This window comes from Notamacropus eugenii, chromosome 3 (genome assembly GCF_028372415.1).
Source record: "Notamacropus eugenii isolate mMacEug1 chromosome 3, mMacEug1.pri_v2, whole genome shotgun sequence".
NCBI classification, from domain to species: domain Eukaryota; kingdom Metazoa; phylum Chordata; class Mammalia; order Diprotodontia; family Macropodidae; genus Notamacropus; species Notamacropus eugenii.
The window spans coordinates 95,836,713-95,858,751 of record NC_092874.1 but is presented as its reverse complement, the minus strand read 5'-3'; the positions used below and the strand labels follow the sequence as shown (position 1 = coordinate 95,858,751).

General features: G+C 36.5%; 1 protein-coding gene and 1 pseudogene across 4 annotated transcripts in view; one reads left to right on the top strand and one right to left on the bottom strand.

Moving 5' to 3' along the window:
* LOC140533015 (uncharacterized) overlaps nt 1-8,597 on the top strand; it is a 63,296-nt gene extending 54,699 nt beyond the window's left edge. For all 4 annotated transcript variants that reach the window (XM_072652268.1, XM_072652270.1, XM_072652267.1 and 1 more), the window contains one exon: nt 1,943-8,597. In XM_072652268.1, the coding sequence (XP_072508369.1) occupies nt 1,943-2,015 (73 nt within the window). In that variant the 3' untranslated portion in view covers nt 2,016-8,597. The remainder of the gene's footprint in view (nt 1-1,942) is intronic.
* Nucleotides 8,598-13,330: 4,733 nt separating this feature from the next.
* On the bottom strand, nt 13,331-16,476 carry LOC140531831 (GTPase IMAP family member 5-like; annotated as a pseudogene).
* Nucleotides 16,477-22,039: the final 5,563 nt, after the last annotated feature.

Here is a 22,039-nt window from a genome sequence, read left to right as displayed (position 1 = left end):
CAGCTCCCAGTCCCGGCGCCCAGTCCACAGCGTGAAGGATCTCCCGTGAGAGGTTTGCAGGTCTCTCTGGAACAGAAATCTCCCTCGCTCCAATATTCCGTGGCCTCTGGGTGCAGAATTCACAGTGAGTTGGTCCCCTCTAGCCGTTCTGTGAGTTGTGGGTTCGGAGCTATGTGTATGTGCGTCTTTCTACTCCGCCATCTTGGCTCCGCCCCCACATAGTATGTTAATTGCTATTTTTGCTATGAGAATGCATCCCCAATTGTTTTATTGCATTTAGTAAAGGAAGGCAGTGTTGGTGATGAGAAGGTCATGAGATTCCTAAGTCTTCAGTAGTAAGTGACCGTTGCTGTTGTTGTTTCTGACTTCATTCTTCCTGAGGACTCCCTGCCATGCCTGGTAGTCTGAGCTTTCTCTAGCATTAAAGTCATCCAGAATTATACATTTGTCTTCTTTTGGCACATTGATGATAAAGGTCTCAATGTCTTCATAAGTTTTTTCTTTAACTTCATTAGGGTTCATCATGGTGGGAGCATAGGTACTGATGATAAAGGCATGGCATTTCCTGCAAGTGGCAATCACATTGTCATGGGCTATCATTTACTCCTTTTGGTTGGCATACAAGCTTGTTGACTAGATTTGTTTGACTGCAAAACTTTCACCAGCTTGACAGCACTCCCTTTCACTGTAGCCACTCCAGAAAAATCTATTTCCAACTCCGACTTTAGCAATCTGACTGTCATTTTTCAGCCTTGTTTCATTCAGGGCTGCTATTTGGATGTAATACATGCTGAGTTTTCTCACAAGAGCTGTTTGTCTTTCAGGTCTATTGGATTTTTTTTGTGGTCTATAAGTGTGCATACATTCCATGTACCAATGTTGAGTGGAATCATCTTTGTAGAAGTTTTTGTAAATTTTTTTTCTTTGTTTAAACCGTAAGGTGGGATCATAATAACCAGGTCAGGGTTGGGTAAGCAGAAGATTTTTAGGGCACTTTTTTCATAAACATACCAAAACAAGTTGTGTTAGTTAGACTATAGGATTATCTTATATACGAAGCGACACAAACTAGGTTCTCCTTAAGCTTAGTACTTACCTAACATTTTAACTTGGGAGAAAAATAATCATGAACCAAATTGTTTTTTTGGAGTGTGCCTAGATCTAACTGACTGTTTTCAGCTCAGCTCCCTCTGACTTCATGCCTAGCCCATTTCCATGGCATGTGATACATATCAGAATTATGAGCTGGTCATGTCGAAAATATTCTTAGAGTATTACAAGCGTAGCATGAAAGAGTCCTTGTTTCTCAGTCACATAAATAGCACTTAAGTTTATCTAATCAACGTACCCCCATTTTAAAACTTTCAAACCTGACAAGCACAATTATTAATCTTGTCTTGAGAATGATGTTCTCATTCCAATCATGTGCAGAGGACAGAAAGCTGGGAAGTGGCCTCTGAGGCTAACGGTGCCTGCTGCTCAGGATGAAATAGAAGCAGTTTTGCTTTGAGTGTCTGAGTAAGAAAGGAAGGGAAGAAAAATTTTGGGTTTGGTCTCAGGAGAGTTTTCCAGCTGGATTTAGGGGACAAAGGCCCCCTGCTTGCTTGGTGGCAGCCAGAAAAGGAGCAAGGTCAAGCATCTTCTGACTGTTCTATCCAATAGACATGGTACAGAGGATATAAAGGAAGATGAAGGTATAGTCTGTATAATCTTCCCCCAACAGATTTTGCTGAGTTAATTCTTCGATGTAAGAAAGAGGAGTGAAAGGAAACTTGGCCACCATCCTACCATCAAATGTGGAGTTAAACTTTCCCATCAGGGCAGTAAAAACAAAAGTCAATAGCAAACATACATTTCATTTGAACCATTGACAGATCCCTGTTGTTATTCACTTTCATGTCATGGCATTACCTGTCTAATACTATGGTCTTTTCCCTGAAAGGACAAACAGCAACCTCCAGAGTCATCAGAGTCCAGTGGCAGGACAGGTGGATGGCCCAGGATGCAGTGGATGATCTTGGTAAATTCAATGTCTAATCAAAGCTATCTGCTTTGGGTTAGGTCTTGTACCCTTTGTTAATTCTGATTTCAAGTCTTCCCTTCAAATCTCACATTTCTTTTCCATTTTTTCCTCTGGGATTCTCATTTCATTTATAATATTGTTTTTAATGTTTTAAAAACTCACTACTATATTTCTTCTAAGAATCCCATTTTATCTTCTGGCCAAGATACGATTTTATTTGAGACTTTTTGCATTTTGCAATTATTCTCCTATCCTGTGTTTATATTTGGCCATTCCTGACACCATAATAGCACTTTATCACTTGTTTGTGTTGTTTACTCATTCTCCAGTCTTCCTTCACAGATTGGGACTTAGTGTTAGGGCCAGGTTGTGTGCTCATCTGGTGGAACTGTTATGATCTTGCATGCTCCTGACCTGTCTTATCTGTAGTCCATCCACTATATTTTTGGGGATATTGAGTGCTATATACCTAAGATGAAGTTGGACTAGGGAGTCACAAACTGTCAATGAGTCCTATTCTATCTTATTAAGGGTCCAGTCCCTCCTGGGCTGTTCAGACTCCAGGCCCTGATTTGAGTGCAGACAACACAATTTCACATTTGATACTAAGTGGTGCTCCAATAGACAATAGTTGGCCTCAGACCATATTGGCTAACTTGAAGTTTAAGCAAGTTTTGAACAGCCATACTGATAGCCTACTGATTCCCTGATCTACTCCATTGAGGCACTGGGTCAGAGGGATGATCGCAATAGAAAAAACAAAAGGTATTGGGACCCTCCTACAAAACAACTCCCCTAATCAACCTTTCCTCAATGGACAGACCCATCAATGGATCGGGAAAATCTTCTTTAATCACATTGTTCAATCAGAGGAACTTTTAGTAAGACAATAAGAGCAAAAGATCCTAATTTGATTGCCATCACACTATACTGATCTTATATGTAACAAGTAGTATAGCATTCAGATTCTTAGAGGAGAAGTTAAGTAAGTTACAGGAAGAAACAGAAAATGAAATTATACTGGTAGGATACGTCAATCTCCTCTTCTCAGAACACAGTAAATCTAACCACAAAATAAACAAGAAAGAAGTTAAGGAGGTGAATAGAATCTTTAAATATATATATATAGGGTAGATCTTTAAAGAAAAATGAATGGGGATAGAAAGGAATATACCTTTCTCTTAGTGGTACATAGTGTCTACATAAAAATTGGCCATATGCTACGGCATAAAAACCCCACAACACAATGCAGAAAGGCAGAAATATTAAACGAAATCATTTTGAGATCATGATGTAATAAAAACTACAGGTAATAAAGGCCCGTAGAAAGATACATTGAAAAGCAAATGAAAACTTAAAAAATCTAATCCTAAAGAATGAGTGGGTCAAACAACAAAGCACAGAAACAATAGATAATTTCATCTCAGACAATGACAATAATATGACAGCAGGAATTAAGGAAATTTATGTAATAAGAATGACAATTCTACCTTATTCAGTGTCATATCGAGAAACTACCCAAACTATTTTGTAGAGCTAGAAATTAATAATAAAAAATCCATCCAGAAGAACAAAAGTTCCAGAATATCAAAGGAACTAATGAAAAGAAATGTTAAGCAAAGTGATCTAGCCATACCATATCTTAAATTGCATTATAAAGCATCAGTCATGCAAACTACTTGGTACAAGCTAAGAAACAGAATGATAGATCTATGGAATAGGTTAGGTACAGAAAGGGCTATAAAACTGTGCATGCCATTTACCCAGTCATACAGCTTCTAGGGCTCTATTCCAAAAAGATAATAAAAAATGGAAAAAGGACCCATCTGTACAAAGATATTGACATCACCTGTTAACCTGGTATCATGGTGCAGGACCCATATCAGCAGCCCAGAGGCTGAGGCTGCAATGAAAGCTATGTGGGGCTGGGCCCATAGAAGGACCTCTTGTCTGTTATTGTGGCTCCTGAAAGGGGGAAGGAGAGCCCTACTACTATTGTAATCATTTCTGTCTTCCTACTCATACAGGTATATGAACAGTGTCATCTTCAGCTCCTCACTCTCAACTGCTCATATCCAATCTCATTTTTACCTTCACAATATGTTTTCTATGTATCTCTTTATCTCCATTCACTAAATCACCATCCTAGTTCAGAACCTCACCAATTCTCACCTAGATTCCTACAGCAGCCTTCTTAAATTGGTCTTCCTGACATAGTCTCTTTTGACTTGAATCCTCCACTCAATTACTGAAGTAATTTTTTGTTTTTTTATATAAAATTTGAGTCTAAGTCAGTCCCCTACTCAATAAACTCTAGTGGTTCCCTATTACCTCTGAGAAGAAATTTTTAAAAAATCTTCTATTTGGTATTTATAAAAAGCTTTTCATATTTTCATCCCTTACTATCTTTCCTGTGTACTTTATTCCATTCCAGGCCCTCTTTCATATAGAAACACTGATTTATGTATTGTTCCTCAAACATGGCAATCTTATTTCCTATTTCCATGTCTTTGCCCTGGCTGTCCTCCATGCCTGCAATGCTTTCCCTCTTCACCTCTTAGCTTTTTAGCTAAGATTTGCCTCTTAGCTTCTCTGACTTTTTTCAAGATTCAACTCAAATCCCAGCTTCTGTAGGAGGCCTTTCCTGATATCCTCAGTTGATAGTGCCATACCCTCTCAGATTATCTTCTATATAGTTTGTATGCATCTTGTAAGTATCTAGTTGTTCACATGTTGTCTCCCATTAGCATGTGAGTTTTTTAAGATTAGAGACTTGATTTTTCTCCTTTCTTTGTATGCCCAGTATTTAGTACAGTGCCAGTACATAGTAAACACTTAACAAATGCTTGTTGACTGACTGATAATGATTCACAGATCCGTTTTACCCTCATATAGTATAATCTTATGAGTATTTTACAGTTTTGTTGCTAGCTCATTGCAATTTTCAAGCTATCTCTTTTGGGCAAGGTCTTATGCTTCTTGTGTGGAACTATTAATTCTCTTTCTAAGTCCTCCCTACAAATCTCTCATTTCTTTTCCTATCCTTTCCTTTTTGCCTCTTATTTCATTTGTAACATGATTTTATTGACATGCTACAGATTATTGATACTCTTCATAAAATATGACATCAAGAATTGAAAGAATATTCTAGATATGATCTGACCTGAGTAGAATGCAATAGGATCATCAGCTTCTTTGTGCTGCATGTTATGCCTCTTTTCAGTCTAAGATTTATTACCATTTTATTTTGGCTGCTACCAGAGGTATAACTAAGGTAGGGAGATAAAATCATTGTGCTAGTGTTCTTAAATTTAGAGAGCATCCTCAATACTTGCTGTCTTTTAGTTGATAGAAACAAATGAGCTTCATATTTAATTAACGATTATATTCAATTGAGATGGAAAAATTATCAGATAAAATACCTTCTTTATCAATAACTATAGCCTAATTGAGGTCCTTTGTAGCTTCCTACCTATTTACATCATCACTTGGTATAATTCACCATTTTCTTTACAATCAAAGTTATTTTTATTTGCATCTTTGAAATTTCTTTATTCACAACTTTGCATTACTTTTAGGACGATTTGTCCCATAGAATCACAGGCCATGAGATCCTACTTATTATTCAGAAACCTTTGGAATCTGCTGTCCTAAAATATAGGATGGATATTAGACCAGACTGATTTTCAGCTTCTCTATTCCTAAATTTAACCTGGAATAATCTCTTCTTCCTAAGTTCCCATTATTTTACTTAAGCAATTCATTTTTACCTTGTTGGTAAGAATCAGATCTAGCCTAGAATTTTTCCATCTTACTTACTCAATGACAGATATGAAGTCAAATTTGCGTTTATGCATGAGAATGTCTAGTTCCCCTTGCTTTGTATGTTCATTTGTAGGCATCTGAGGCCATGGCTTTTCTGCTTATTATTTCCTTGGACTTTGTCTTCTGTGAATTTCTGGGCATCTCTATTGCTATGCTTCTTTTTACATCATATATATTGTTCGTGGTACATACTTTGGTAGTTACATGTAGGTAGGTTTTTTTTTTCCTCAGCTCTTCTTCTTTTCATCTTAAAACCTTTTTGATTAGTAAGACTATAAGTAAATGCATTCTTCCTAGCTGTTGAAGTTATACTCTGCCACTGGCCAAGAACCTCCTCTTCTTATGCTTTATGGTCACAAATCCAATCCCATTTTCAGACGTCATCTTCTTAACTAGCTATTCCCTTTCAGAAGCTCCTTGTCCTCTGGTGGCCAACAATAAGAAAAACATTATCTGTGTCCCTTAAGTCTTTCAGCTTCTTTGTAATATTTCCCATTATTTTCTAGCTATTTTCTATCAATATTACATGTGCCTAGATGAATCATAAGCACAGATAGAACCCAATGACTTAGAGAAGTAGTATGTTCTCTGTCTGATCTTGGAAAGACAACAGACCTTTCCTATTATTGCTATCAAGTCAACCTGCATCAGTCACACCCAAAAGGACATCACCAACCCTTACCACTTGTCCCTTCTGCATTGACCCAATATCTCACCTTCCAACATCTGTGGAGGAATATAATCATCTATGGGAGGACAAATGATTATTTTTACCTCAGAGTTCCAGCTCCCTCCTCATCCTTAGGAGCCTCATCTCTGTTTCTTTGCTCTAATATTTCAGTTATTTTTCCCCTCTAGGATCCTCATTATTTTCATCCTTAAAATAGCAGCAGTAATACCTGAAGTGTTTTCTTCACAGGCTGGTATGAAAATCAAATGAGTTAGCAAATGTGAGGCTCAACATGAACCATTTATGTGTTAAATATTAGATATATTTTTTTAAACTTCTATTAATTTCATTTTAATTGGTGAGATAAAAGAAGCAATTTCTTAACATAGTAGAATGGAAAAAATTATTGCACATGAAACTGCAAATATTTTATGTAAAACTTGCTATTGCTTTTTAAATACATAATAAAGTTATTATTAAATTTCTTTTTTTCTTCCCTCCTCACCCCTTTGCTCTTGAGACGGCTACCATTAGACACAAGTTGCATATATGTGTGTGAGTCTATCTATCTATCTATCCATCCATCCATCCATCTATCTATCTATCTATCTATCTATCTATCTATCTATCTATCTAATGTCTCCTCTTCCATATCTTCTCTAGTCTTCCCATCAGAAAAGATCAATTTTACTGACTTTAACCCAATAATGCATTATTATACAAAAATTATAGTATTTACACTTCTCAAATACAAAGTTATTATATTTATTTGGTGCTGTAAATTCTATGTCTACTTTTTCGATGGATCTGCCATTCTTTTTCTTAGCTAGTATGAGGTAGTTTTGAAAGTTGCTACCTTATAATACAGTTTAAGATCTGGTACTGGTACTACTACAATATAGTGTAAGACATGGTACTCCTTTCTTTACACTTTTTTTCATTAATTTCTTTGACATTCTTAACTTTTTATTTTTCAAATGAATTCTGTTAATATTATTTCTGATTTTTAATTTAGTAAAATTAGTTCAGTAAAATTCAGTAATTTAATTGCCGTGGCATTGAATATATGAATTAGTTTAGGTAAAATTGTGATTTTTATTATATTGGTATTGTTTTTCCACGAAAAACTAATATTTCTGTAATTATTTAAATCTATTTTTGTATAAAAAGTTTATTTAATAATGTTGTTCACATAGTTCCTGGGATTGTTTTGGCATCTGTATTCCCAGGGATCTTGTACTCTCTAGAGTTAATCTAAATGGGGTATCTTTTACTGCCTCTTCTTGCAGGCTTTTGCTTGTGATATAAAGGAATGCTAACGATTTATGATGCTACCGATCAGGTATTTGGGTGCTTGTGGTTGGACCCCAATTCCAAGATCAAATTTCTTCTTGGACTCAAAACATTATCCTTGACAATTACACCTCAAGCACGCTGTGTCTAGCAACAACTCATGAGTGGGCCCCAGTAAGACAAATTACCCTTTTTCACAAATACTCATGAGTGAGTCCCAATAAAATAAACTATCTTTCCTTATCACGACAACAAGCTGACTCTTGTAGATATTCTCTTGTAAAAACAAGACTTATCTTATAACCACAGAATTATCATGTAATGATTCCTAAAGTTATCATATTCAATCCAGAGGACAAGATACAGACATTAACTCACAAAACTATCTTGCTACAACCATAACAGAGCAAAAATACACTCCTGACAAACCCCTTCCCCTGGTTTCCATTAAGTGAATCACACCTATGACCAAGGTTGTAAGTTATCACCTAATTAGCATATCTTCCAGATAATCCACTACTTTTCCTATAAAAATTTTATCATGATTCCTGTTAGATGGCAAGTTCCCTAAGGATCTCAGCTAGTTCTGTCACCTCATTCCCTGTTCTGATTTCTTCTATTTTTTCTTCTCTTATTGCTATTGCTACTATTTTCAATACAATGTTGAATAATATTGATGACAACAGGCTTCCTTATTTCCACTTGACTCATGATACTATGCTTACTGATGGTTTTTAGATAAATGTTTTTTTTATCAATTAAAGAAGATATCCATTTATACCAATACTTTCAAATGTTTATTTTTATTCATTTTATTTATTTTTAATGTTCTACAATCACTACCATAAAACATGGATTTCTTTTCCCCTTACCTACCTCCCACCACCCCTCTCCTTCCCCAAGATGGCATGCAATTCTATATAGGATCTACATATATATTCCTGCTGAATACATTTTCACCATAGTCATGCTGTGTAGCAGAACTAAAATAAATGGGAGAAATCATATAACAAACTAAAACATAATACACACACACACACACACACACACACACACACACAAATAATGTGCTACATTCTGCTATTGAATTCCATAGTTTCTTTTCTGGGTGTGGAAGGCACCTTGCCTTAGAAGACCATTGGGAATTTTTTTTTTTTTTAACGTTCTTGCTTTGCTATGAAGATCCAAGTCTACCAGAAAAAATTCTCGCATACTGTGGTCATTGCTGTGCACAAAGGTCTCCTCGTTCTGCTCCTTTCACTCAGCATCAGATCATACAAGTTTTTCCAGGCCACTCTGAAGTCTCATTCATCATTTCTCATAGCACAATAATATTCATATACCACAATTCATTCAGTCATTCCCCAATTGATGTGTGTCCCCTTGATTTCCAGTTTTGGGCCCCTACAAAGAGTGCTGCTATAAATATTTTTGTACATGTGGGACCCTTTCCCATTTTCATGATCTCTTGGGGATACAGTCCTGGAAGTGATAAAGCTGGGTCAAAGGGTATGCACATTTTTGTACCCTTTGGGCATAGTTCCAAACCGCTCTCCAGAATGGTTGGATGAGCTCATAGCTCCACCAACAACAAATTAATGTCCTAACTTTCCCACATCCTTTCCTACATTTATCATTTTCCTGATGTGTCATGTTTGCCGGTCTAATAGGTGTGATTGGTACCTCAGAGTTGTTTTGATTTGCATCTCTCTAACTAAAAGTGATTTAGAGCATCAAATGTTTTTAATAGAAATGAGTGTTGTAATTTATCAAAAACTTTTTCTGAATCTATTGATATGATCATAAATTATGTTAATAGTTTTCCTTGTGTTAAACCATCTCTGTCTTCCTGGTATAAATCCCACTTGGTTATAATGTATAGTACTGGTAGTATATTGTTTTAATCTTTCACTTAGTATATTATTTAGGATTTTTTCATCCATATCCATTAATGAAATTGGTCTATAATTCTTTTCTCTGTTTTTGCTCTTTCTGGTTATGATACCATTACTATATTTCTCTCATAAAAGGAGTTTGGTAGGATCTCTCTTTTGCGTATTATTTCAAAAAATTATTTAATATTGGAATTAGTTGATCTTTAAATGTTTGATAGCGTCCATTTGTAAATCTACCCGGTCCTGGTGCTTTTTTCTTGGGAAGCTAATTTATGACCTGTGATTTCTTTTTTCTAAAATAAATCTGTTTAGATATTATATTTCCTCTTCTTTTCATTTTGCCAGTTTATATCTTTATAAATATTCTTCCATTTCATTTAAATTGTATAGGCATGTAAAATAAAATGTATTGGCACATAATTGGGTAAAACAATTCCTTATAATTCCTTTAGTTCCATCTTCATTAGTGATGTATATATCCCCCTTTTTTTGAAACTCGTGATTTGTTTTTCTTCTATCTTTTTAAAAATTAAATTAACCAATGGTTTACCTATTTTATATTTTTTCTATAATCAAGTCCTACTTTATGAATTCATTGGGTTTTTACTTTCAGTTTTATTCTTCTCACCTTTAATTTTTAGAAGTTCCAGTTTAGTGTTGAATTGGGGATCTTTAGTTTGTTCTTTTTCTAATTATTTTTTAAATTGTATACCAAATTCACTGGTCTGTTCTTTCTCTATTTTACTGATGTAAGTACTTAGAGAAATAAATTTTCTTCTGATTACTATTTTTTCTGTGTCCCTTAGGTTCTGATATGATATCTCATTGTTATTTTCTTTAATGAAATTATTGATTGTTTCTGTGATTTGTTCTTTAACCCTTGCATTCTTTACGATTAGGTTGTTTAATCTCTAATTAGATTTTTAATCTATGTTACTGTGATTCTTCATGAAATATAATTTTTATTGCATTGTGCTCTGAAAAGATACTTTTAATTTTTCTGCTTTTAAGTCTAAAGTTTTATGTATTACTATACGATCAGTCTTTGTAAAGGTACCAAAAACTGCTGAAGAAAAGCTACAGCTTTGAAATAATGAAGACCTCAAGGGCTTCAGAGCAAAACTTAGGCTATATTCACACATATATATGCATGTGTGTTTGTATATATATTCTCACTCTTTCCCCCTTCACCTTATGTTTAGTCCTAGAACATGAGAATTTCTAACCAGAAAGATGACTCTAAGACTTGACCAGATTCTCTCTCAGGAAAGCAATGATTTTTATTTCTTTTCAACTGAATCAAATAACAAAGGCAGTAGAGGAAGTTGAGCCATTTGGACAGTTTTTTATTGAGAGTTGGAAGAGTTTCCTGATAAATTCTCATTTGATGAGCTTAGTCCATTATGTGTATCCCTCAAATCACCTAGTGTATGTAGATTAATCTTCCAAACAAAATCTTTCTCAATCTAGTATTGAAAAGAGAATTTTTTCTTGGAGAAAATTGGTCTAGTTAATACTGAAAAAAAATTCATGTAGTTAGTTCTTTTACAGGATTTGTAATATTTCAATAATGTATGTAATGGAAGCATTTACTGTGCATAGGTCTTAAGCTAGGTACTAGGGAAGATGTAACTACCAGTCCCTATCCTTATGGGGTTTGTAATCACAGGGAGCAATAAGATATACACAGAAATAGCCATACTATACGAGGCAGCATACTAAGCACATGAAAGAAATACAAATAAAGAGCAATGCAAGGTACAAGGAGTAAAATGACCTTTTCTGAACGGGAAGACTAGGGAAGATGTGGAGGATATGACATTAGAGGTCAATCTCAAAGAACGATTAGGATTTCAACCATTCGATAAGACGGAGAAGAATTTTCTAGGACTGAGGGACAAGAAAGTGAAGGCACAGATGCGAGAGGGTCTAAGACTTGAATAAGGGATGACAAGGCATCTAATTTGTCTAGAATTGAGAGTGTTTAAAGAAAGGGTAGTATGAAATACGATTGGAAAAGGAGAGTGATACCAGATTTCATAGTGACAAGACTATCAGAAGACATTCGTTAGAAAATATCTTTGTTGTGGTGAGGATTCCTTTGGTATGTGGGTTGTATGAGATGGTTTTTACAGGGTCTTCCAATTCTCACATTCTGTAAATTTTGAGAAGAGGTACATGATCAAAATTGTAAACTTTTTACCTGTGTGACCTTCAGAAAGCCAGTCAGTTAATGACTATTTATCAAGTGTCTACTCTATGCCAGGCACTGTACTACATACTGGGGATACAAAGAAGCGCAAAAGGCAGTCTCCATTCTCAAGAAGCTAACAGTCCTATGGGGAAGACAATATGTGAACAATTATGCACAAACAAGGAATATACATGACAAATTGGAAATAATCAAGAGAAGGATAGCACTAGAATTATAGAGGACCAGGAAAGGTTCCTGTAGAAATTCAGAGTTTAACTTTGACTTGAAGGAAGCAACAAGGCTAAGACACAGAGATGGGGAGGTAGAGCATTCCAGGCACTGGTGACAGTCATTGAAAATATCCGGAGTTGGGCATTCAAGTAACTGCAAAGAGGCCAGTGTAACTGAATCAGAGTACATGAAAGGCAGAGATGGGGTACAATATATAATGAAATTAAAAAGGAGAGGGGCAGGTAATGATGAACTTCGGATGCGAATAGATTTTATGTTTCATCCTGGAGGTGATATGGAGAATCCAGCAAAGCTGATTGAGTAAGGGTGGAGAGAGTGACATGGTCATACCTGTGCTTTAAGAGGTTCTCTTTGACAATAATGAGTGGAGAATGAATTGCAGTGGAAAAGAGATTTATGGTAGTGAGATTTCTTAGGGTCTCAGTTTCTTTAAATGTAAAATGTGAAGGGTTGGCTTAGATGATTTAGAAGGGCCTGTCCATCTCTAACTCTGTGATTCAATGATCTATGACCATTGAAATAGCCTATGTGACTGATATCAGAATAGTGCCTTTGGGAAGAAAAGAGAGGACAGATGGGAGAGATGTTCTGGAGATGAAATAGACAGTTCAAGCTTGGACATTTCATGGAAATGAAAAGGGGAAAGTTACAGAAAATTCCAAAGTTTTTAAATATCAAGGAATGGACAAATTTTTGTTTTTTGAAAAAATAGGTAAAGGAAAAGTATAGGAAAAATAAGGAGATGTTTTAGTGGAAAGCCTATGTGCAGTTCTGTTTTCAGGTTGAGTTTTCATTACTGAGAAGACATGCACGTAGAAATGTGCTATGGGCAATCAGAAATGTAGGTCTAGAGTTCTGGAGAGGTTGAACTAGAGATCTAGATGTGAAAGTTATCCATGAAGAGATGAATGTTAAAACCATAAGAGTGGGTGGCATTGCCAAGGCAAGGAAAATAGAGAAAGAATAGGAGAGCGGTCACCAGAGATGCCTGAAGTAGCTCACAGTTTCCCCTCAAACATACCATTAGCACTACCAGATATGAGAACTATCAGTGTCATGTCCTAATTTTTATGAAAAGAAGGGAGACAACCATTGACTTCTTTTAGGTATCTCTTTGCCAAGTATTCTTCAAAGGGATAGGAGTTGAGGATCAAATGTATTTTCAAAAATTAGGGAAACCAATTTGGAAAAAATTTCATAATGACATTGATAATGACCTCTTCCAATAACCATTATTAGGAGCCACTTTAGAAAACTACTCAGGCTTTTTGATAAATCAATATGGCAACTATGACAATAAATACCAAGGCAAAACACAAAAGCAGATTTCACAGTGGGAAGAAACCCATCTTTGGGCCCTCAAAAATGCTTGGACACTACAGTTAGCCTCAGCTTCTCTCACTTCTGATGTCTGCTTTTGAATTTGAAAGTTCACCTGTAAGTATTTTTAGTAATTTTCTTCAGACCCTCTATTGATAAATCTCAGAAGGATATTAGGATCATTGTAAAGGGCATTGCTGTAACATTTGCCTCCATTCTCTTCCTCCATCCTCTGAATCATAGTCATTAGCTCTGCTACCTGGGACTTCTGTTCCTGTCCAGTAGCCTGGTTGTTGAAGGCACAAAATCTCCTGCCACACTCTCGGATCCGCCACTGTAGGTTTTTATTTTTGGAATTTGTTATATAATCCTCTAGAGATTGCCTAAATCTTCTTTACAAGTGAAAGGCATAACTAGGTGCCTCATGGCTTTTACTCCAAAGATTTCCTTCACTTCCCTCACTGCTTCCTTATCCTTTGCAGTATAGTGGCCTATGTGAGTCACCAAAATTAATGCATGGGGTCCTGGGTAAGAGAGAAGGTAACACTCCCCAATTTCCTCATACATCTCTTCAGTCCAGGCACAATACTTTCTGCCCAAGGATAGTATTTCCCTTCGCACTTCTTCCAGCTCTGGTTTTCCCCACCAGGATGATCCTCAATAGCTCAGTGTTTTGATGACTGTCATGGCCTTCTGCAAAAAAAGGTATTTCTCAATAATGACACATGCCAACAAGTCCCACCATGTCCCATCAAATATCTTTGGTTGGTGCTACTCCTTATCCCTACTTATTTTAAAATATAAGTATTTGGAGAGTAGGAGGCAGGACTATCTGCAGATTTCTCTCTGTATGATGGGTAGCCTAGTAATTTGCAGTTAGATACATAACTACTTTTGTAGAAGGTGAGGTATGACAACTAACATTGTAGTTTTAGTATCTGCTTTTCTGCATTAACATTATATTTGGACCTTTCTCTCTCATTCTCCAAGGGTCAGGGCACATGGTAGGCAATGAATGAATGAGGGAAAAGAATAGATAAAGGGATTATCAAAGTGTTTCTAGAGCCCTCAATGGACCAATGTTCTGGTCACTGGCTCTCCACCCAAAGGTACCAACCTGGGATTTTCTTCCTAAGCATTATTCCATGAAATGATTCCTCTTCATCATTTTCCCCTGTCCTAGGCCTTATCTCTTCAGCATCTTGCTTTGTTTTCCATGGTGATAGTTAGGCACCTAAGAGATTAGCATTTGCTATGGTATTATTTATTTATTTAGTTGTTCATTCCACTCCATTCAACATTTACAGAGCAGCACTGTATACATGGTCCAGTGTTGGGTACTGGATGAGATTGAACTGGGCACAGTTTCATAAGAATGCAGCCCTCAGTGGTGACTCTAGTGTGGCAGGAGCACATAAAAAACAATCACTATCATATGAACAAAACATGATGTTTCTCAAGAGAATACTAACAAAGTATTCATCAAAATTCAGGGACTATAGATATAATTACTATGTTGGATCAAAGAAGTCTTTATGAAGGAAGAGCTGCATTTGAATCTTACCTTACAGGGTAGGTAGGATTTTACCCCTTTGGGGGCATTTACATTTTTATGGGTATCCCTGCCTTAGCACAAAGGAACAAATTTCAAGCATTCTAGCAGGGTAGTGACATATTTATGGGCAGATGGCAACTTTCTTATTAGGTTGTCAGACTTTACCATACAGGTTGTCATTTTCTCTGCCTATATGTCTGGTTTTACCTTATTTCTGTGGTGGCAGCTGATCATTCACAAGGAAAAAGATGATTCAACCCCAGGTCCACTGTTTCTATACCTCTCAGGAGGACTCTGGGAGTAACACATCAATGACACTGTCTTCTTGCCCACATCAACATCTCCATCTTTTACTTCCTTCCTCTTCTGCTTTTCTTTCTAGAAAAAAGGGAGCTAAGAATCGCTCATCACACAACACATTAGAGCTAGAAACAACCTCTGAAATCACCTTTCCCAAACTATTTACATAATATAGGAGAAATCATGGCATTCAATTTGGGAATAATTATTCCAACAGAGCAATTCTTACTGGTGAAATTTTAATGTTCAGGTTAAAATAAACAGAGAAGCTCAGAAGACAATTCAATATAACTTTTTTCTCAGTCAGTAACCTAGCAGGTGGACTATTTAATCAAACTTTCTTATCTTCCTCCCACCCCAGAGAAGGTGAGAATCTGAGAAGGTAGTTCACCTGTCTTTAGTTCTTTTCATAGTAGGAGAGTCAATAAATAGAAATTTTTTAAGTGACTACTACATATTGGACGGAGATAGGAAATGAAAGTAGACGAAAAGACAATCCAGAAGCTCCTCTGGGTGGAGATGAAAGGTTTACACAGTTGGGTTTCTTTGGATCATTTACAGTGCTGACAATTCCAAGAAGACAATTAAAATAAATACATTACGCCAAAACTAATAGGAATGTTTCTTTTGCATCTTTGGGGACTGGGATGTAAAGGGAAGGTTGGTAAAACTGGTGAAAATACTGAAGACGGTGGCTCTTACTAGACAGGGTCCAGCACAGGTATATATACTATAGCTGAGGATACTGAAAGTGAGGTAAGGGATATGGAAAACGGTTGTATAACACAAAATTTAATGCCTCCACGATTTTCCCAAAAATTAGCCCTACTAAATAGGGAGCTGGGCCAAGGGGAGGGCAAAATAGGCAGTTGGCTAGGATACAATAAGGGGAAGGGCTGCTAGTAAACAAAAGCCTCATTATAATTTTGAAAAATAGATTCATGTGTTTTTTTTACCAGATAATTCTGTTCTCTGTGGCCCTAGGCTTTTATTCTGTAATATGGCAAGGTACATGTTTTATAATGAGGACTCAAGTTATCCAGTGAACAGTGACACACAGATCATTTTTCTCATACCTTGCCTTTGGAGCATAGGTGACTTTTCATAATTCTTTTGAGAGCTTATTTCAACTCTTGAAGCATGATCCATGCCTCTGACTTGACAAATTTACAGGTGTGAGATCTTTATGAGTGACGGAGGAATTCCCTAGACCCTCAAGAATACCCAAGACTACATTGTTAGTATTTACCTCCAGAGTTTGTCCAAGGGATTGGTAGTTGGCCATTTCCTCTAAGAGAGAGAACTATAAACCAGTGTTTTCTAAAAATCAAACTAAGTAGGCAGAACATTCAAAAAGGAAAAAATGAATCAGAAATGTATTACCTCATTTTACTAGTGTCTTCTGGTCATTTCCTTTAAAGATATCTCTATTTCTCCATCTCCATTGTCAACACTTCAGCACAGGTGCTTATCACTTCACATCTGGTACCTTCATTTTGCTGGTAGCCAGCCCAAGATTTATCACTATCCTATGACTGGAATATCTTGGAACTGAGTAGCTGGCTTTCTGAACCACAGAGCACCAATATCACCCAATATGAACCCATCTCTCAAATAGGGATGACTTTTCTCCTTGGTTCTCTATCATCTCTTCCCATTCCCTCACAAAAAGAATGATCCTGCATTCTTTCTTCCACAGGTTAAAAAAAAGACATCATCTTCTACTCCAATTCTAGCTCCTAATATGATGGCTTTGAATCTTTTCTCAATTTTCCATGTCTGTGAGGCTGAAAACCACTATGACATTTCTAAAATCCTTTGTCTCCTTCAATTCCACTGTCATCTTCTTGTAAATAGAGCTTTTCAATATAATGATTTAGAAAATAGTGAATTCTTTGTCACTGAAAGTGTCCAACTACAAATTGGACAACCATATATGAAGTGGGTTGCTGAAGTTATTACTACATCATGTAGGAGATTGGATAAAGGGAACTCAGTACCTTTCAACTCTACGATCTGGTGATTATAATTTGATGCTACTTGTTCATTATAAAATCAAGAAAAGGCAAAATTACCTCCTGGTTTTATATTATAGAAAATAATTAAGGATTCTCTTTTCCCATAATATAGTTCTTCAATTGGCCTGATGTGGTACCTAAAATCTTTATTATTGGAGCCCTCTCTTTAAGGCAGGACGCTGTCCTCAGATGATCCCTATTAAAATATGAGCTGGAAAGTTGTCAGTGTACAAGTAGGGTCTCTCTTGAGCTCTCCTCCAAAACCCCTCCAAATACCTGTAAAAATGACTCTAAAGAAATTCTGGAGCAGCAGTACTCACAAAAAGAGAAAATGAAATAAATTTCTATCCCAAGACAGCCTAGATGGTCTACAGGAAAAGTCTGTTGCACTATGCTGGGAGAGGAATACAGTTCAGGCTGCAATGGGGCAGACCAAGCCAGAGGAAACCTGGAGCAGGCCTTAGGGGACTGAATCATAGGCAGCTATGGCAGTTTCCAGACTTCTCACCACACAAACACCAAAGGCAACTTAGAAGGTCTGGAGGAAAAATCTGTGAAACTGGGAAAGAGAGGAGTGTAGTATAGCCCCATGCCAGTGCCAACAGAGGCAGTGGCAATGGTGGCAGCAGCTGCTGCTTCCAAAACTCTAAGCCCACAGATGGTAAGGGGACGTAGCAACTGATCAGAAGGAGATTGCAGGGATCTCTTTACTGGTACTGAGGCAGAATTCTCTTGCTTTGCCCACACATAGATATGACTTTCAGTCCTAGGGCAAGAAGGAGTACTGGCAAAACAGAGCTTGTGGCAGCAGTGGAGAGAGAACCCTCCTCACAGATCTAGGGCAGAAAAGAGTGCTTGTGGTCACTCACAGACCATAGCATAGGCCAGGAGAGGAATAAACACCTCTCCTTAGATCATACTATCTTGGAAGAACTGAAAACTTATAGGTCCCTAGACATATATCTGAAAACAGTTGCACAAAATCCCTGAAACTTGGGACAATACAAACTCCACCCTGGGAGCCAATCCCTCGTTCAACAAACAGTTAAAAGTGAAGTAATGAGCAGAGGACATAAGCAAACAATGGGAAAAAACTCTAACTATAGAATCTCATTATGATGACAAGGAAGATCAAAATACACACCCAAAAGAAGACAACGAAGTCAAAGCTTCTACAACCAAAGCCTCCAAGAAAAACCTGAATTGGTCTCAGGCCTTGGAATGCTTAAAATAATTGATAATCAAGTGAGAGAAGTAGAGAAAAAATTGAGAAGAGAAATGAGAGGGATGCAAGAAAATTATGACAAAAGGGCCAAAAGCTTGCCCAAGGAGGCCCCCCAAAATACTGAAGAAAGTAACACCTTAATAATAGACTAGACTAAGTGGTCAAAGAAGTCCAAAGAATCAATGAGAAGAAAAATGCCTTAAAAAGATGAATTGGCCAAATGGAAAAGCTCACTGAAGAAAAAAAGCAAATTGAAGCTAATGACTTTGAAAAATCAAGAAATTACAAAACAAAAACAAAACCATGAATTATAAAAAACAATGTGAAATATGTCCCTGGAAAAACAACTGACCTGGAAAACAGATCCAGAAGAGAAAATTTAAAAATTATTGAACCACCTGAAAGCCATGATCAAAAACAGAGCGCAGACATCATCTTTAAGAAATTATCAAGGAATACTGTCCTGATATTCTAGAACCAGAGGATAAAGTAGACATCAAAAGAATCTACCAATCTCCTCCTGAAAGAGATCCCAAAAGGAAAACTTTCCAACTTCCCACACCAAGGAGAAAATATTGCAAGCAGCCAGAGAGAATTAAGTATTGTGAAAGCACAATCAGGACAGCAAAAGATTTAGTAGCTTCTGTATTAAGGGATCAGAGGGCTTAGAATATGATATTCTGGAGGTCAAAGGGTTTAGGATTAAAACTGAGAATCACCTACCAAGCATAAATGAATACAATATATGAGGGGGGGAAATTGTCATTCAATGAGATAGAGGAATTTAATGCATTCCTTTTTTTGGACACAATTTAACTCTATTTTTACTCCTTTAAAACAATACTTTACAAAAAAAACCCCTCAGCTTTTACCTTTTCTGTTTCTATATTTAAATACAAAATATTTCAAAGTAGAATAAATTAACACAAATAATACAGATGTAAAGATTAGGATCATTTAGGCATAACAACTTTGGTATAAAGTCAAATTTATCTCAGTGCTTCTTTCTGTGTATGACAGGCGTGGGAATTAGCTGTTGGAAATTTATGGAAGGATTCCCTTTGCCTCTTTTTGTGACTAGAGGTGAGGAAGAGAAAGCAAAGATTGAGAAATTTTCCCATTCTTTTAGACGGACTAGTTCAATGCACAGACTTCTGACCACACAGAAACTTGAGTTTCATAGAAAAGTTTGGGTGCATGGCCTAGGGAACACAAAGAAAGCATATTGGGGTAGCACTGGGGAAGACAGAGAAATTTTGTCATGGCGTTCTGTGGCTTCTCTACAACACTCCAGAATTGGTCTTTCTAATTTGCTGATTTTCAGTGCAAAGAAAGACTGTTTCTTTGCTCCTAGGATTATGGCTGTGGCTGAGGGATTATCTGGAGACAGTCAGGCACAAGCCCAGCCACCTTGGAAAATTTGTGAAGGGAGTACAGAAAAGATTCTCTTCGTTATATAGTCCTGAGATTGGGGGTGGGAGTAAGAATGAGACTTTGTGAGATTTAGAATCATATCCTTAACAAATGCCAATGTGAACACTGGAAAAAAATATACCAAATTTTCTCTTTAAAAAACCTTGTGGTACAACTTTGCACTGTGATATCTATATCAGGGGATTTAAGCTTAAAAATCAAAGAGCACTGAATTAAATCCTCTAAATCAATCAAAACATAATAAGTTTTATTGATTAGGGTTATTTCTAAAACACAGAACTATATGTACATATTTGCATATAAATAGTAATTTAATATTTTATATACATATGTATATATATATTACTTTCAGTTTATATCCTGTGGAGAAATAATTAAATTCAAGGGAAAAAAGAGATATTTCATACAGATCAAAGTTTTGTTGCAAGAAGAACAAGGAGATGAGTTCTTCATCTCCATTAATTTATTTTATATAACTGATTCAAGGCCACATAAAGAATGCTCTACATTGCTATCTGAGCAAAAATAAGTGCTAGAGATGTTAAATTTAATGCATTCTTGAGAAGCCAGAGCTAAATTGAAAAAATTGACTTCTATATACAACAGTAAAGAGAAGCATGCGCAGGTAAACAGGAAAGACAGATCATAAGGGATTTATTAAAGTTGAACTGTTTACATTCCTACATGGAAAGATGATATTTGAAACTCATGAGATATTTCTCATTATTCATGTAGTTGGAGGGACTAGATAGATAGATAGACAGACAGACAGATACTCATGAGACATTTCTCATTATTCATGTAGTTGGAGGGACTACATAGATAGATAGATAGATAGATAGATAGATAGATAGATAGATAGATAGACAGACAGAAAGATAGATGGAGGGCACAGGGTGAGATAAATATGAAGGGATGATATCTAAAAAATAAAATTAAGTAGTGAAAGAGGAATGTACTGAGAGGAGGAAAAGGAGAGGTAGAACGGGATAAATTATCTTATGTAAGAGAGGTAAGAAAAGGATTTTACAGTGAAGAAGAAGAGGGGAAGGTGAGAGGGAATTAGTGAATTTCATTCTCATCAAATTTGGCTTAAGGAGGGAATAACATGCACATTCATTTGGATATGGAAATCTATCTTACTCTATAGGAAAGGAGGGGGAAGGAGATAAGGAGGGAAGAGACAAGATATGGCAGATTGGGGGAGGAGGTAATCAGAAGCAAACACTTCTGTGGAGGAACAGGGTCAAAGGAGAGAATAGAATAAATGGAGACTAGCATAGTATGGAGGGAAATATAGTTAAACTTTCACAATATGACTATTATGAAAGTGTTTTGCTTGACTACACATGTATAACCTATATCAAACTGCTTGCCTTCTCAATGAGGGTGGGTGGGAAGGGAGGAAGGGAGAGAATTTGGAATTCAAAACTTTAAAAACAAATGTTAAAAATTATTTTTACATGTATGGAACTAAGATACACAGGCAATGATGTTTAAAAATCTATCTTACCCTACAAAAAATAGAAAGGAAAGGGAATAATAGAAAGGGGCGGTGATAGATGGGAGCGTAGATTGTGGGAAACCTTAATCAGAATTCACGCTGTCATGAGGTGCAAGGAGGGGAGAGATGGAGAGAAAATTTGGAACTCAAGGTCTTGTGGAAGTGAATGTTGAAAACTAAAAATAAATAAGTTGTAAAAAATATGCGCAGGGAGTGTTTCTTAAAAAGTATAACATGATGACCAACTACTGGGTCTCATTTTGGATAGGTGATGCTTTCAACAATAGATGACAGTGGCATCTACCCTGAATTTAGAGTCAGAAAACTGAGGTTTCCATTTCAACTCTGCTTCTTCTTGTCTCTACAGGCTTTGCCAATTCATTATATCTCACAGGTCTCCAGTTTCCTCATCTGTAAAACTGTAGAGATTGGATGACATGTTCTCTAGAGGTTCTATCCAGGTCTAAGGTTTGTGCTCACCTAAAACCACTTGTTGATATTCACAGATCTATCTTAACATCCTTAAAGAAG